The sequence below is a fragment of the Thamnophis sirtalis genome, unplaced genomic scaffold, assembly GCF_051295495.1.
Source record: "Thamnophis sirtalis isolate CommonGarterSnake01/CBP01778 unplaced genomic scaffold, rThaSir2_p1.2 scaffold_7, whole genome shotgun sequence".
Lineage (NCBI taxonomy): Eukaryota > Metazoa > Chordata > Lepidosauria > Squamata > Natricidae > Thamnophis > Thamnophis sirtalis.
Window position 1 is genome coordinate 32,039,470 of NW_028261387.1, and position 17,221 is coordinate 32,056,690.

At 41.7% G+C, this 17,221-nt stretch overlaps 1 protein-coding gene across 2 annotated transcripts; it reads left to right on the forward strand.

Annotated features, from left to right (window-relative positions):
- The first annotated feature begins 637 nt into the window (after window positions 1–637).
- ECHDC2 (enoyl-CoA hydratase domain containing 2) lies at window positions 638–15,931 on the forward strand. Of its 2 annotated transcripts, XM_087719647.1 has the most exons (10): window positions 638–979; window positions 3,629–3,696; window positions 3,959–4,046; window positions 4,689–4,775; window positions 7,738–7,830; window positions 8,463–8,519; window positions 9,495–9,682; window positions 11,568–11,618; window positions 14,455–14,502; window positions 15,127–15,931. In XM_087719647.1, exons 1-10 carry the CDS (start codon window positions 832–834, stop codon window positions 15,202–15,204), a joined length of 906 nt encoding a protein of 301 aa, XP_087575773.1. In that variant the 5' UTR covers window positions 638–831; the 3' UTR covers window positions 15,205–15,931. The 2 variants fall into 2 exon arrangements, with proteins under 2 accessions (XP_087575773.1, XP_087575774.1); XM_087719648.1 differs by lacking the exon at window positions 14,455–14,502.
- The last annotated feature ends 1,290 nt before the right edge of the window (window positions 15,932–17,221 follow it).

Below are 17,221 nucleotides of genomic sequence, written 5' to 3' on the forward strand. Positions count from 1 at the left end.
CCACTATGTAGGACCCCTCAGTTCAACCCTGAGCTACAAATGTTCTCCTTTATGGCATAAAGGAGTACCATAATAGCAATGAATATCAAAGCCAGCACTGCCTTAATTCTGTGTTTCCCAAACTTGGCAACTTTAAGACATGTGGACTTTAACTCCCAGAAATCCCCAGCCAGCAGGGTGGGGGGATAGAGAATTCTGGGAGTTGGAAGTCCATATGTCTTAAAGTTGCCAAGTTTGGGGATAATGTTGCAAAGAACAGGACCGTGGCTGCATTGGTGTTTGTGCCACTTTACAATCTCTTGGTTACAGTCAGATCAAAATTATTGAACAAGCCTCCTTCCCTCCTATTATATAAAAGAACGCTTTAGCAGCTGGCAGCAGTTCCTTCTACCATCCTTTCTCTAAGACTCAAAAGCTACTGTAATGAAACTCGAGTTTGGGTACTACTCGGGCCTGAAACCACCAGAAAATCCTCAAGCTGGCCATTTATTTTTGCATAGTCGCATAGAGAAAAATGCACGGACTTGTCCATAAGATCATCAGCAGTCGGTCTTAAAGCTAAGAAGCTTTTGATTGTATTTTTGGAATAAGAGAGATTTCGTGCTCGGAAGGGGGCGCTAGTGCCTTTTCCCTAAAGTATTGTACTTTTGACGGCTCCGAAGTTAGTTTGTTGTTTGAAACGTGTTCGTTTCAACTCGCACGAAGAGATCTGTGTTATTTTAACTGAATCGTAACAACTGGGACTCGCTTGCCCTCCGTCCTTGCTCCGTTAATAGCAGAGCCTCCGTTTGCTATTAAGTTGAATTCTCGGCCTAGCTGCTAAGTCCTAAAATGCTCCGCCTGGGCCAAGCAGCCGCTGTGCTGCGATTACTTTCTACGGAGGGCTGCTTGGGGACTGTAGGCATCACCCCGAGAAGACCCGCGTCCGGAGAGAAGAAAAAAGAGATCCTGTTACACGTGCATGGCAAGGCAGACTGCGGTGAGTGACTCCTGGGCCCCTCCCGAAGGCACAAGGGCACAGAAAGCATTTCTGAGCTATGTCTATGGAGATTCTCAGTCATCCAGGTCCGTTTTTTCAAGACGCAATTGGACTTTGTGTTTCTCCCGCCCCCTCTGAACAGACATTCAAAGAAAAACAAGAAAGTCCAGTTGCCTCTTGAAAAAGCACCTTTGGGACATGGGACAGTGAAATGCCTGACCCCTGGAAGAGGCCGGCCATCGTGCCGCCTGCTGCCCACTAGGCTGAAGGAAGAAGGAACTTTCTCCTTTCCCACAGCTGAGCGGTAGGGAAGAGAGAAAGAATGTGACCTGATCGGAGCCCGCGCGCTCTTCTTTTGGCGATCCAGAAGATTGTAGGCCGTGGGCCAATCGTAGAACACCTCGGGGACACACCCTTTTATTAGCTGTTCGGGCAAGGCGCCAATCGCCACCGGAGAATTTAGAGGAAGCCGCAATTGTATTCATTTAAGGCAGGGGTGTCCAGACTTGGGCACTTTAAGTCTTGTGGACTTCAACTCCCAGCATGCTGGCTGGGGAATTCTGGGAGTTGAAGTCCACAAGTCTTAAAGTTCCCAAGTTTGGACACCCCTGCATTAAGGGATTCCTTTCTCTTAGAACACGTGGGCTTCCAGAATTCCTCAGCAAGCTTGCTGGGGAATTCTTGGATTCAAAATTCACACATCTTAAAGTTGTCAAGTTTTTTTTTTGGGGGGGGGGCTGCCTTGGAATGTCTGTAGCTGTCAGGGGACCCTGGAGAAAACAGTCTGCAAGTCAAACAAAGTTGTCTTACTTTGGCCATATGAGACTGCTGGATTCTTTTAAGGAAATTGAAGTCCCATGGCTGAAAGGCTTTCCATACTCTTAAATGTAGCAAATGAAATTTGAAATATTTGCATAGCTATAAAGAGTAACTACAAAGCAGTGTGTAGGTAGTCTTCGACTTGCAGTTCATTTAGTGTATGTTCAAAGTTCCAAGGGGCTTGGAAAAAGTGACTTATGACCATTTATCATATTTATGACCGTTGCAGCATCCCCCATGGTCACAAGGTTTATATTCAAATGCTTCACAGCTGGCTCATATTTATGACGGTTGCAGTGTCCCAGGGTCATGTGATCATCTCCTGACAAGCAAAGTCAATGGGGAAGCCAGATTCATTTAACCATGTTCCTGCAGTGACACACTTATCAAATGTGGCAAGAAAAGTCTTAAAATGAGGCAAAACGTACTCAACAAATTTCTCACTTAGCGACATAAATTCTGGGGTCAATTGTGGTTGTAAGTTGAGCTGTACTTCTAAGTAGATTTGGCCACCTGAGTGACTTTGGACCGGTCATTGTCTCAGCCCTAGGAAGTAGGCAGTGGCAACTCACTAATGAAATCTTGCCAACAAAACTGCAAGGATTTGTCTAGGCCCATGATGATGAATCCATGGCATGCATGCCCAAAGTGGCATGTGGAGCCATGTTGGCTGGCATGTGTGTCGTTGCCCATTCCTCTTCCGAGTCTGGAGCGCATGTGTGCACGACAATCAGCTGTTTTTTGTGCATGCGGCACAGCTGGAAACCGGAAGAGCTGGTCTTCCGGTTTCCATTGTGCACATGCGCACCGGCTAACTGATTGTCACGCACGCATGTGTGCCAGTAACCAAAAAACAAGCTGGTCGATGCACATGCATGCACCGGAAACCAGAAGTTCATTTCCCACAGCACAAATGCCCACTTGGCAGCTTCTCTTCCAGGGCGCGTCCCCGATGAGCACTGGGTGCCGAAAAGGTTTGCCATTACTGGTCTAGGCAATCACCAGGAGTAATGATTGACTCAAAAGTGCGTATATCCACAATAAAAGCCCTAAAATATCCATGCATAATAAAGGAAGAGCAGAATGCACACTAGTCAGTGATACACATTTCCCCCTTCCTCTCAGCTCATCCTATTTCAGAAGGAAATGCAAAGAAAAATGTATTAAAAAGGTCAAGGCAGCTTTGCTTTCATAACTTCTTAGACTTCTGTAATTTAGAAGTGTTTTACAGCACTGCCCTCCAACCTTTTGGACATCAGGGATGGTTTCTGATATGCCACAGATCAGTGCCAGTCCACGGACTGGGGACAGTCCACAATCGAAATGATTTTCTGACTGCTCTCCAACCCTGACAATTAGTTTCTACGCGAGTTTCTAGGCTTGCGGTGGCGCAGTGGTTAGACTGTAGTACTGCAAGCTACTTCTGCTGACTGCAATTTGGCAGTTCAAATCTCACCAGGCTCAAGGTTGACTCAGCCTTCCATCCTTCAGAAGTCAGCAAAATTGTTGGGGGCAATATGCTGACTCTATAAACTGCTTAAAAAGGGCTGTAAAAGCACTGTGAAGTGGTATATAAAACCTTTTTGCTATTGCCAAGTCCACATTTATTTATTGGGTTTACTGCTGCTTTTATTTCTATATTTGCTTTTTAGGCTTCTCTGAGATGACTGTGTTTAAAAAAAACCCACCTGAAACATAGCAGTTGAATTTTATAATATTTTATTACGAGCTTGAGCTGAATGTTGGCCTGGAATTGTTTTGATTAAGTAAACAATTAAGACACAAAACTTTTTAAAAAAATGTTATTTATTGTTCTTTTGGGGAGTAAAGGAATTGCAGAAATTCAGATGAACAGACCACATGCCAGAAATGCCCTGGGGAAAGTGTTTGTGGACGAAGTAAGTGATGGTATTTAATTTTTCCTTATATAGATATTGTTTGAAAGGCTATGGGTGTCCAAGGTCACCATAATTGTCAATGAATAGTAGTTTCCTAGATCTTAAGGCAGATTTTGTAGTAGAAGCCACACATGAAAAACAAATTGTGCACATACCAGCTTAGGTATTTTATCAGCCAAAGTGTGATCACACATACATAGATGAAGCCTCAAATAAAGTTTTCATTGAATTGAATATTGGATTTATTCTCGTCTTTCATTAGCTATATGAAATCCTTGATGTTCTCCATTTTGATGAAAGTATCCGTGCTGTAATAGTCAAAAGCAAAGTAAAGGGTGTTTTTTGTGCTGGTAAGTAAAGCTGTTTTTTAATTTGAAAAAGCAAAACAAAAACAAAAACAAAAAACCCAAATCTGAAAATGGGTGGAAGAAAATACATCACTTAACCAGGGGTGGGTTGCTGCCAGCATTACTGCCGGTTCGGTACGCAAATTTTTTTTACTTTGTTATTAAAAAGTAAATAATATTATTAAATAATACACATTTCTTTATATGAACCGTTTGAGTCTATGGAAAATTCAGCCTACTTATTTCTACCATCATATGATTCTTCTGTAGTTCATGCAGCACAGTGGTGGGTTCCAGATCCTGTTGCAACCGCAGTGTGCACATGCGTCTTTACCTCTTGCGCCGCCTCTGTGATGCTTCAGCTGCTTGACAGAGCGTCACGCAGGCGCTGTGCCCTTTGTGCGCATGCGCAGAAGTGCCAAAAAGCTCAAATACAGGTAAGGAGCTCAGGCGGGCGGGTAGGCCCTCTGGAGCACCGTACCAGAACGGTACCCGGTGCTCCGGGGAGGCACTGGTAAGCCCATTCCGGGGCGTACCGTCTGCAACCCACCACTGATGCAGCAGATATTGATGTGTTTGAAACATTACCTTCAAGCATTTCTCTTTCCATATTTCCCAAATTATGCCTTGGTTTTGCAAATGTAGGTGCCGACTTAAAAGAGCGAGCTCGAATGAGTGATGCTGAAGCTGACCATTTTGTTCAGAGGCTCAGAAGTTTAATGGACAACATTGGTAAGGACCTGGCAGATCCCTTTGTTCACAAGTGAATCAGGCTTTCATATGAAGCAAAGTCAGAAGTCTTTGTGTCATCCATAAAGCAAAAATAAATGTTTTGAGAAGTCCCTTGTTTTTTCCATTATCTGTCAGGTTTCAACAATGTGATATCTGCCTGTTTGGAATCTAACTTGTACATCTGTTTGTGTGTGTGTGGTGTGGTGTGTGTGTGCGTGCATGCGTCCATGCTGGTCTTGTTATATTCAGGTCTTTTTCCATGTAAGATTGAGATTGTCTTGGCAACGTTTCGGCAAGGTCTCACTCGCCATCTTCAGGCTGGTGTTTTTGGCTTAAAGCGTGGTCAGAGCTGCCGTCTTTCTATAGATCTTGGTGGGATGTGTGTGGAGTGCTGGCTTTGTTTCAGTAAGTGGATTGATTGGTTGTGTGGTTGTATCATGATAAGTAGATTGGTGCTGATTGCTGCTGGCTGTGTGTCCGTTGTTTATGTTGTAACAGCCTGGGTGGTGGGTGGGGCTCGTTTGTTGACTAGGGCTGGTTTCCGGATGCCATCGAAATAGAGAAACACCCCCACAACATGAATAAATGTGACAATACCTCCCACCTGCCAGACATCTGGAAACCAGCCCTAGTCAACAAACGAGCCCCACCCACCACCCAGGCCTTTACAACTCAAACAACAACGGACACACAGCCAGCACCAATCAGCACCAATCTACCAATCATGATACAATCATACAACCAATCAATCCACTTACTGAAACAAAGCCAGCACTCCACACACACACACCAAGATTTATAGAAAGATTTTGTGTGTGTGTGTGTGTATGTGTACGTACGTACGTACATACATATACATATACATATACATATACATATACATATACATATACATATACATATACATATACATATACATATACATATACATATACATATACATATACATATACATATACATATATATATATATATATATTCCAAATATCATGGACATTATCTTACTAGCCTGTGAGATCACTGCGATAGTTTGATAGTTTGAGCATTCTTCTTTTTGGTATTGGTATGTAGAGTGATCTTTTCTTTTTTCTTGACCATAGCTGTTTTTTGTACATATTTATAAACTACAAGTACTACTTGAAGCATCATCCTATAAGACAAGGGTGTCAAACTCAATTTCATCAGGATTGTGTTTGACCTTGGGGGGAGGAGTGGGCATGGCCAGGGTTCAACATTCATGTCAGGGGAGCCTGTGGTGGCCCGAGAGTTCTGCCGGAGAAAACAGGCTCCTGAGCTCCCTTTTAAGCTGCAACCCTCTGTCAGCGAAAACAGAGCTCAGGAAGGCCTCCATTTTCATTGGCAGAGGCACCACAGGCCAGTCCTTCACTGTTTCCAGGGTGGCCCTGCGGGCCAGATCTAAGCATCTCACGGGCCAGATCTGAGCCCCAGGCCTTGAGTTTGACACTCCTGGTATAAGATTGTAAATGATTCAGCAATGTTTTCTAGGGACCATTTAACTTTACAAGTAGTCCTTGACTTACAACGGGCATGCCTACTCCATAGCTTGCAGGCTGCACGCAGCCTCAGACAGCTAGTAACGTATCCCACAAGATTGTACACGTTTCACATTATTAATGTGATACATATACATTAACTATATTATATATTTTATATGTCAGTAAAGCCCAGGCAAGCCAAGAGGTGGGACACCCATGACCTACAACCATTTGTTTAGTGACTGTTTGAAGCTATGACATTGCTGAAGGAATGGTGGTTACAACTGGTCCTCGGATGCAGCCATTCCTGCATCCCCGCAGTCAGGTGATCATGACAAACAACTTATTACATCCAGAGGTGGGTTCCTACCAGTTTGGCCTGGTTTGGCTGAACTGGTAGTAACTTGGTAGTCTGGGTTGCTGGAACCGGCAGCATCCAGGCCTGCCACACCCCCAAATTGTTTCTCTTGGTGGTGCCATTGGCAGCACCATCTTGTTTTTGCCAGCAATTTTTGTTGCTTTATACATGCGCGTGCAGCGCATCCCTGAGTGAACTAGTAGTAGCGGCAGCCGGAACCCACCCTGGATTACTTCCTGTGTTTCAATGCCTCACAATCATGTGATTGCCATTTGTGATCTTCCCTGCCAGCTTTCCCAGATGATCAATAGGGAAACTGGAAGGAAAGTCACTGAGTAACTCTCCTCCAGCCCCTCTGCCCTTGTGTATGAACTTGGGCATCCCTGAATCTTGCCATGCCTCTCCCAGCACCTGTGTACCACCATGCACTCTTGCACATCCTTCCCAAAGTTAGCTTGTAAGGACAATCCTTTTTCATTTCATCAATCATGGGATTTTCCCCCCTAAACTGTAGTTCTAACCATTCATTTAATGACCATTCTAATTACAATGGCACTGAAAAATGGGACTTGTGACCATTTTTCACACCTAGGACTGTTGCCGCATCCCCACAATCACATGCTCAAAATTCAGATGCTTGGCAACTGGCTCACATTTATGACAGTTGCAGTAACTCAGGATCCCCTTTTGCAACCTTCTGACAAGCAAAGTTATTGGGGAAGCCAGATTCACTTAACAACCGTGATACTAACTTAAAAACTGTGGTGATTCACTTAACAACTATGGCCAGAAAGATTGTAAAACAGGTCAAAACTCACTTAACATCTGTCTCACTTAACAACATAAATTTTGGGCTCGGTTGTGGTTGTAAGTCAAGGACCACTTGTATATTATTGACATTTGTTCTTTATATTTTTCCTTCTCCAGTAGATTCTTTACTAGATTCTTGTTGCTTTTGTTATTATATATATGTATGTGTGTATGTATGTATATGTATATATATATATACACACGTGTGTGTGTGTGTCTGTGTGTGTGTCTGTGTATTCTTTTATTATGCCATTTTTGCAAAAACGCTCTTCATGATCCTGTTCTGTAATGTTTCCAGCTGCATTACCAATGCCGACTATTGCTGCAATCGATGGTTATGCCTTGGGTGGCGGCTTGGAAATGGCCCTAGCTTGTGATCTCCGAGTAGCAGGTGAGAATATAACTACAGGTAGTCTTCGACTTACAACAGTTCATTTAGTGACTGTTCAAAGTTATAACGGCACTGAAAAAAGTGACTCATGACCATTTTTTACAGTTATGACCTTTGCAGCATGTCCATGCTCATGTGATCAAAATTCAAATGCAGGGCAACTGGTTCATACTTATGACCATTACAGCATCCCGGGGTCATGTGATCACCTTTTGCGACCTTCTGACAAACAAAGTCAATGGGGAAGCCAAATTCACTTAATAACCAGATTAGTGACTTATCAGCTGCAGTGATTCATTTAACAACTATGGCAAGAAAGGTTGTAAAATGGGGCAAAACTAATTTAATAAGTGTCTCACTTAACACCAGAAATTTTGGGCTCAATTGTGGTCATAAGTGGAGGAGTACGTCTATAACCGATACTTTTGGTTCCTATTCTGAAAACAGTTAATTTAATTCAACCTGTAACATTTAAAAATCATAAGCTAATTGTTGACATTATTGCCCTGTCTTATGAACTTGATCCAGCCAAACTGTAGTATTTTTAAGATTTGTTAAATGTGTGCTACCTTTATATTAATATTATACTAATATTTTGATCTTGTATATGTCTTTTTTTTTTTTCAAATCAGCATCGTCGGCTAAAATGGGTTTAATTGAAACTACCAGGGGACTTCTTCCTGGTGCAGGTAAGAAGGGGTGGGCTTCAAAAATCTTAGCAATGGGTTCTCTGCCCGGTTGCTGGATGGACGTGGCCATGGTGCGTGTGGCCTAGTCAGCCTCCTGTACCACTGCGGGGGAGGGGTTTTCTCTCCCTGGGCTCCGGAGGCTTTCCTTACATTATTTGTGCAATGTTTAGCATCAAGCAATTACCAGAAATCACTTTTATAACATACTTTGATATTTAAAAGACATTAAGAAGTATCAGAAAATTGCTTATACCAATTATTCTATTAAGATGAGGTTCCACTATACCAATATAATTTATACAGGTATAAAGAAGTTTAGATATGGCTTTAGGGAAAGTATGAAAGAAGTATACAAGAGGAATATTCAAAAAAGAAGATATAGTTCTAACCCCACCTTGATTTTGTTTAATGTCACCTGAGACAGAGAGAAACGTGGGCAGCTTTTCATTCTACCATCTTATGTTTTTCCTCTGAAAAACATTCTTTCAAATTCCTCCTGCTCTTGTTTCTTGACCTGGCCTATCTTACAGGGCTGGTTTGTAAGAACCTGATTTGATGACAATAGGCTAGCAAAGACTGGATTTCAACCCAAATAAATCTCCAAAGAGCCATCAGCAGCATTTAGGAGAAGCATCATAATCACTACTTTTAACTTTAGCGATATGGATGATTCTTTGTGGAATTAAATAACAGAATAACAGAATGGAATAACAGAGTTGGAAGGGACCTTGGAGGTCTTCCAATCCAATCCCTGATTAACCATTCCAGAAAAATGGCCGTCCTGTCCCATTTTAAAAGCCTCCAGTGATGGAGCACGCACAACTTCTGAATGCAAGCCTTTCTACTGGTTAATTGTTCCCACTGTTAGAAAATTTCTCCTTAGTTCTACGTTACTTCTCTCCTTGAAATTGAAATTGCATATAACAGCATTCTGTAAAATCTGATTGAGGAATTTTGCATTTTTTTCCTATCTAGGTGGAACACAGCGCTTATCACGCTATATTGGCATTGGCCTTGCCAAAGAGCTTATTTTTACTGGCAGACAGATTGATGGCCAAGAGGCTTTCTCCATGGGGCTACTTAATCACGCAGTACCACAGAATGAGGAAGGGGATGCAGCATACCAAAAGGCTTTGGTTTTAGCTGAAGAAATAGTTCCTCAGGTTAGTCTGTGCTTCACCCTCCTCTCTATATTGCTGAAGAACCAATCTGTTTCTGCTTTTTTAAAAATAGAGTACTTTTAAAAAAATATTTTATTTGTACATTTTCCTTTAACATACATTGGTGCTAACAGTGTATTATCTAGGTCCATTTTACTTATACATAGTAATAATAGTAATATATATATGTTTTCTGAGGTTTTCGCGGGTGTTAGTATGTAGGTCTCTAGTTGTTCGGGTTTTCTCCCGCGTAGAATTGGAGATGTCTTGGCGACGTTTCGACGAAGTCACATTCGTCATCTTCAGGCTGCTGCTGACTACTTCAGGTTTGGTGTTTCCAGGAGTAGTGGAGACTACTCCTGGAAACACCAAACCTGAAGTAGTCAGCAGCAGCCTGAAGATGACGAATGTGACTTCGTCGAAACGTCGCCAAGACATCTCCAATTCTACGCGGGAGAAAACCCGAACAACTAGAGACCTACATACACACACACACACACACATATATATATATATATATAATCTTTCAACTTCTATCTTCTATGCCTATTATCTAACCATTGATAGAACAAAGCCCATGTTAAAAAATATTCTGTATCTTCTTTGTCTTTTATACTTAATGTTAACCTATCCATTTCTGCACTTTTTTTTAAATTATATTTTCATCTGTAGGAATTTTCTCATTCTTCCAGTGCTGTGCAAATACAATTCACTGCCAATTTCTAAAGCCAAATGAAATCTTGAATTCAACCTGTCTCAAATATTTCTTGGTGACAAAGAGTTCTTTTTGATTTAGAAGACACCACATCCATTGATAAATTAACTGGATCCCCATAAATCACGAATTAACAGTAATGATTTGGTTTTACTGCACCAAAAATATACTTCGTTGTTCCTGTTTCAGTGATTACACCTATGTGAACCCAAAGAACATACGAGATACAACTATCTTTTCATTTGTCTCTGTGAGAATTTATAACATCTGAGGCCATTGCCTTATGGTGTAAAGAGACTTGCATAAGCTAAGTAAAAAAACAAGTATTTCTTACAAATCAGTTCCACTTAGGTAACTGAAATAACTCTCAAATGACTTGAAATTTAAAGTTGCTCTGTGCTAAAGAGGCCCTTCCCTAATTTGTGCAATATCTTTCTTCATATAGTTGCTCTTTGGGTTATCTTATTTTTAGAATGCATTTTTTGAAAACACAGTATGTAAAGCTAATTATAATTTGATTTCATTATCATTGTAATATGAGTTGTCTTTTCCATGTCATCAGATCCTTAAATTGATCTTATAGTCCATTTGTTTATTTTTTCCTCACTCTCTTCCCACTGCTACAAGGCAAGCATTGCTGAAGCTGGAACTTTGACCAAACTGCTTGAATAAATCAAAGCCTCCTTAAATTGGGTCCATATCTCTGTGGGAATTTTTTTTAGTGATAATATGAAATTGGTTTGCCATTGTCTTTTTTTTGGATAGTAGTCTAAAGTTTCCAATTTAGCTTAAGACACTGGCATTACCAGAGTTTCAACTTTGTTTAGCACCAGGAGTCTTGTTTTTGTTTTTATGAAGTAAAACTAAAAAAGACTTCCTCAAAACTCCTGACGCCTCCCTCAGTAGTGTATGTTCTGCAAATTCAAAGTATCTTCCCTTTTTTTAGTAATTTATGCAATACACCAGAGGTAGTTTTGCATTTACTCTCCTTATTGTGAAAATGATGTATTGCAATCTATAGCACTTGTTGATTACGAGTTCCTTTATGAGGCACTTTGTCCAGACTCATTATATGTGGGATTGAATTTATGTGTGTGTGTGTGTGTGTGTGTACATTGTGTACATGCAAACAAACAAAATTTTAATACAAAAATGTTTCTTTTCTTTTCAAAGGCTCCAATAGCTGTGAGACTGGGTAAATTGGCTATAAACAAAGGGATTGAGGTAATGATTTATTTCAACAAGCTTCTTCAATTTATATTTAAGGTTCCACAGAAAGGTAGAGAAATGACGTTCCAAAAAGACGCACATTTTATTACAGCATCTAGATCTAAACTGCAGAAATTCAGTCCGCTAATATCATAGCAAGTTAAAAGTTGTCCGTATCTTTTTCCTGCCATCTGGTGGCTATCTTTACATTTGCAGTCCAGTTATGGTAATTTGACATGAGTGACAGATCTATTTCATTGTCTGAATCAAAAGTAGAAATAAGAAATGTACACATGACCACCTTTGCTTCTTCATTCTGGTGCCACATTTTCAGTATTAGTGCACTCAGTCAGGAGACAAAAAGGTCTTCACCAGGATAGAGAAGTGGAAGAAATAATACCTTCACAAATCACCATTTCCACACAAGGCTTCAACTACTGTTATTATAGAACCTTCTCCTGAGTTGTCAGGAGGAGCAGAAGGACAATTCGTTCGTTTCGTTTTGTTTATTGATCTTGTATGCCGCCCACTCCCGAAGGACTCCGGGCGGCTTACAATAAACAAGGGAAGGGGATAAATAAACAAACAACACTTTAAAATATACAACATTCACAGTTACCGTGGGGCTGGATATTTCACAAGCCCCCCGGCCTGCTGGAGCAGCCAGAACTTGGTGGCTTTGCGGAAGGCCGGGAGAGTAGTAAGGGTCCGGATCTCCATGGGGAGCTTGTTCCAAAGGGCAGGAGCTGCAACAGAGAAGGCTCTCTCCCGGGGAGTCGCCAGCCGACATTGGCTGGCAGATGGAATCTGGAGGAGACCTAACCTGTGAGATCTAATCGGTCTATGGGAGGTAATCGGCAGGAGGCGGTCTCTCAGGTCCCCAGGTCCGATGCCATGTAGGGCTTTATAGGTGACGACCAGCACCTTGAAGCGGGCCGGGAGACTAATGGGTAGCCAGTGCAGCTCGCGGAGGATAGGTGTGACGTGGGTGTACCTGGGTGCACCGACAATCGCTCGCGCGGCTGCGCTCTGGACTAACTGGAGTCTTCGAACACTCTTCAAGGGCAGCCCCATGTAGAGCGCATTACAGTACTCCATTCTTGAGGTCACAAGGGCGTGAGTGACTATCTGAAGAGCCTCCCGATCCAGGTAGGGTCGCAATTGGTGCACCAGGTGAACCTGGGCAAAGGTCCCCCTGGTCACAGCCGACAAATGGTGTCGGCTGTGACCAGGGGGATCCCCAGTCAGCTGGGGATCCAGAAGGACTCCCAAATTGCGGACCCTCTCTGAGGGGCGTATAATTTCACCCCCCAGCCTGAGAGATGGAATATTTGGCCAATCTTTTGGGAGGGAACATCAGAAGCCACTCGGTCTTGTCTGGATTGAGTGCCAACTCAACTCCCATCCAGACCCTAACAGCCTCCAGGCACTGGCACATCACTTCTACTGCTTCGCTGAGTTGGCACGGGGCGGACAGATACAACTGCGTATCGTCCGCGTATTGGTGGTACTTAATCCCGTGCCGGCGTATGATCTCACCCAGCAGCTTCATGTAGATGTTAAATAGGAGGGGGGACAGGACCGAACCCTGCGGCACCCCATAATTGAGGGGCCTTGGGGTCGACCTCTGCCCTCCGACCAACACCGACTGCGACCTGTCCGAGAGGTAGGAGGAGAACCACCGGAGGACGGTGTCTCCCACTCCCACCTCTCGCAACCGTCGCAGAAGGATACCATGGTCGATGGTATCGAAGGCCGCTGAGAGGTCAAGGAGCACAAGGATAGAGGGGTGACCCCTATCCCTGGCTCACCAGAGATCATCGATCAACAATTATACAGAATACAGAATAAGAGTTGGAAGAGACCTTGGAGGTCTTCTAGTCCAATTCCCAAGAAGACTTTAAACCATTTCAGACAAACGGCTATTGAGTTTCTTCTTAAAAACCTCCAATGATGGAGCACCATCAACTTCTGAAGGCAAGCCATCCCACTGATTGATTGTTTTAATTGTCAAGAAATTCTACCTATTCTAGGTTGAATCTTTCCTTTTCATTGTTTCTTGTCTTGCCTGTAGGTGCTTTGGAGAATAGATTGCCACCCCTCTTCTTTGTGGTAGCCACTCAAACAGTTAAGACTGTTATTATGTCACCCCTAGTTCTTCTTTTCATTAGACTACACATACCCAATTCCTCAACTGTTCGTTTTAGCCTCCAGTTCCCTAATCTTCATTCTTGCTCTTCTCTGCATTCTTTTTAGAGTCTCAACATTGTTTTTATTTTGTGGTGACTAAAACTGGATGCATTATTCCAAGTGTGGTCTTACCACGGCATTATGGAATGGTACTAAAACTTCCTGTGAGCTTAGTTCTGTTCCTGTTCACGCAGTCTAGGACTGTGTTGGCTTTTTTGGCAGCTGCCAGCACACTACTGGCTCATATTTAAGCGGTTGTCCACTTAAATGTTATTTTAAGTATAACTTTAAAATGTAATTTAGTTCCAGTAAGTGTTATTGTAGGAGACATGGATAGTGTGTGTGTGTACATATAGCAATTGCATAGGTAATGCTAATTTTCATACTGAAATTCCCACAGGTTTCTATACTCTGGCACAATCCAAAATATCTGCTCTGGGTATCTAATGTAGCTGCACCTATATTAAATCTGTTATTTATGTGCTAAAAGCTTTGCTTGGTAGAGAGAACCTTGTCTTGTGTCACTGATGAAACTTGGGGGAAGTCCAGCATGATTGATATTAATTCATTAAAGCCATACTTCAATATATTATTTCTGAATTGTTAACTTGATACTGCTTTCCTTTAGGTGGGCAAAAAGATTTTTCCCCTTCCTTTTCAGGTTGATATTGCCTCAGGAATGGCTATTGAAAGAATGTGTTATGCCCAGGTATTTTCTTTTCTTTTCTGTTTCTTGTGCCCCCCACCAAACTTTATCAAATGTTGTGGTGTAACAATTTACAAAGATTAGTAAAAACAGCCAGATATTTTTTTTTCTTTTTAGCTTCAGTGTGTGTTCTTGCTTCTCAGACATTTGGATTGTTACACTTTTCTCCATTCTTCGGTTCTGATTAATACAAATGTGCACCCACACCCATCAGATCCATAAAAGAAACCCTGTAAACCAAATTACAGTTTTTGTGTACTCACATATACACATCCCACACTACACCTGCCTTTTCTTTATTTAATATATTTGGAGGTAGCCCTGCTTCAATGAGTTTGGACAGTGTAGACCAAATAAAAACAATTACAAAGCCTAGAGAGTATTATTTATTTTTGAGAGGCAGAGCCCATCTATTGGTAGTTTTTTCTGGAGGGGGGGAAACAACAGGAGCTGAAAACTAGGACTATACTCTAGTCTAGAGGTTTCGGGCTTCAGCCCCAATCATCCTACGCCTACAATCTTGGGACGTTTGGGGATGAAGTTTTGGTGTATCAATGAAAGGCTTGAAAACTTTTGAAAAGATTAAGCGATGAAAAATAAAACGATTGACTTTTATTTTAAACACAGAATCTCCCTACCAGAGACCGTCAGGAAGGAATGGCTGCTTTCAATGAGAAACGACTTCCAAAATTCACTGGTAAATGAGCTGTTTCTGAAAATGCCTGAATACAAGATGATCCAAAGGCAGTGCCTTATTGGAAAACTTTTCCTTATAAGCTTTATACATATATGTATATATTTGCTTGAAATCTACTTTGGATGTCAAGAACTAAATAGTGATAATGTAAAGGGTATTACTGTTCAAATATGACAGTAATAAAAAAAAATCATGTTCCAACCAAAGCATGCATCTATGAGCAAATTTCTGTGCCCGAGGGGGAATAAAACCGACAATTGCTGCACAAGAAAACTTTTATCCAATAGAACAGCAGCAATTGTTGACTTCGCAGTCTCTTTTTCTGTCACAAAGTTCACTTAGGAACAGATTTCAGTTGGTAAATGAGGAGAAACTGTATCATCCCAAAGAGCAACCTACTGCATTTGTTAAGATTTTTTTATACACAATGTACAAAAAACTAATATTCTTCTCTAAATTTTTTTTGCAATAATGTATAAAGTCACCTTTGAGTCAGGTTCAGATTTTGGTAAGTTATATGGATGAACCTAATGCAGTTTTCTTGGTATAGATGGACTGGTTTGCTATTATCACCTTTGAGGATTTTTTTACTGGCTACCAAATGCAGAATGTATTTATGTAATTCCCTAAACATTTAAGAACTTGTTATTATATGACAAAATATAAAACTATATGCATTTTCTTTGCATTTTTGAATTATATAAAACTCAGAATTAAAAGACTTAACATGTGTAAGTATGCCATTGCTTTATTTTCTTACAACAGGAACATTGCTCAATCTATGTATATAAAAGCGAAAACCACTTGCTGCATCACGAAATCTCCAGAACCGTAAAGCCATAAATGTGGCACGCGTGTTCCTCTTGGCTTCTAGGTGTTTGTTGGAAAGGATTTTTCGAAATGACCATCAGATCATTAGCATTTTTAATATTATTATTATCACACTCTGATGCTAAGTTCTATTTCCCCCTCTCCACCTGAAAAGATCTCTGTTCAAACTGCCACCTGGGCATGGCCAGCATGTGACTCATCCGACTTACTGGCTGGGAATTTGAAGAGGAGCCTGAGGGAGAGAAGGGGATAAGATAGGAGAGGTTTCTGTGGGACAAGGCTGAGAGAGAGAAGGGGATAGGATAAGATAGAAAAGACTTCTTTGGAGCAAGGCTGAGGAAGAGAAGAGGATAAGAAGGATAAGGGAGGCTTCTGTTGGGCAAGCCTGAGGGAGAGAAGGGGATAGAGGAGGACAAACGTTCCTCCAGGCCTTCCTATTCTCTACCATCCTCTGGAGTCCATTTAAGCTCACACCTACTGCTTCAGTGACTCCATCCAGCCACCTCATTCTGTCTCCCCTTTCTTCTTTTGCCCTCAATCATTCCCAGCATCAGGCTCTTCTCCAATGAGTCCTTCCTTCTCATTAGGTGGCCAAAGTATTTGAGTTTCATTTTCAGGATCTGGCCTTCTAAAGAGTAGTCAGGGTTGATGTCTTCTAGGACGGACTGGTTTGATTGCCTTGCAGTCCAAGAGACTCGTAGTTCAAAGGCCTCAATTCTTTGGTGCTCAGCCTTTCTTTCACAGCCATATATTGCAACTGGGAAAACCATAGCCTTGACTATGCCCACTTTTGTTGCCAGGATGATGTCTTTGCTTTTTAGTATGCTGTCTAGATTTGTCATAGCTTTCTTCCCCAGGAGCAAGCGTCTTTTAATTTCTTGGCTGCAGTCCCCATCTGTGGTGATCATGGGGCCCAGGAAAGTAAAATCTGTCACTACCTCCATTTCTTCCCTATTTATTTGCCAGGAATCGAGAGGGCTGGATGCCATGATCTTAGTTTTCTTAATGTTGAGTTTCAAGCCAACTTTTGCACTCTCCTTCATCCGCATCAATAGGTTCTTTAGTGCTTAAATTTGCAAATAGGCCCCATTCTGCAATAATTTTTTGTTCTATGCTGGTCTTTAATTGAAATAAGCTGTGATTGACTAATAATTAGCAGTATAAAAAAAATCAAAATATTCAACTACACTGACT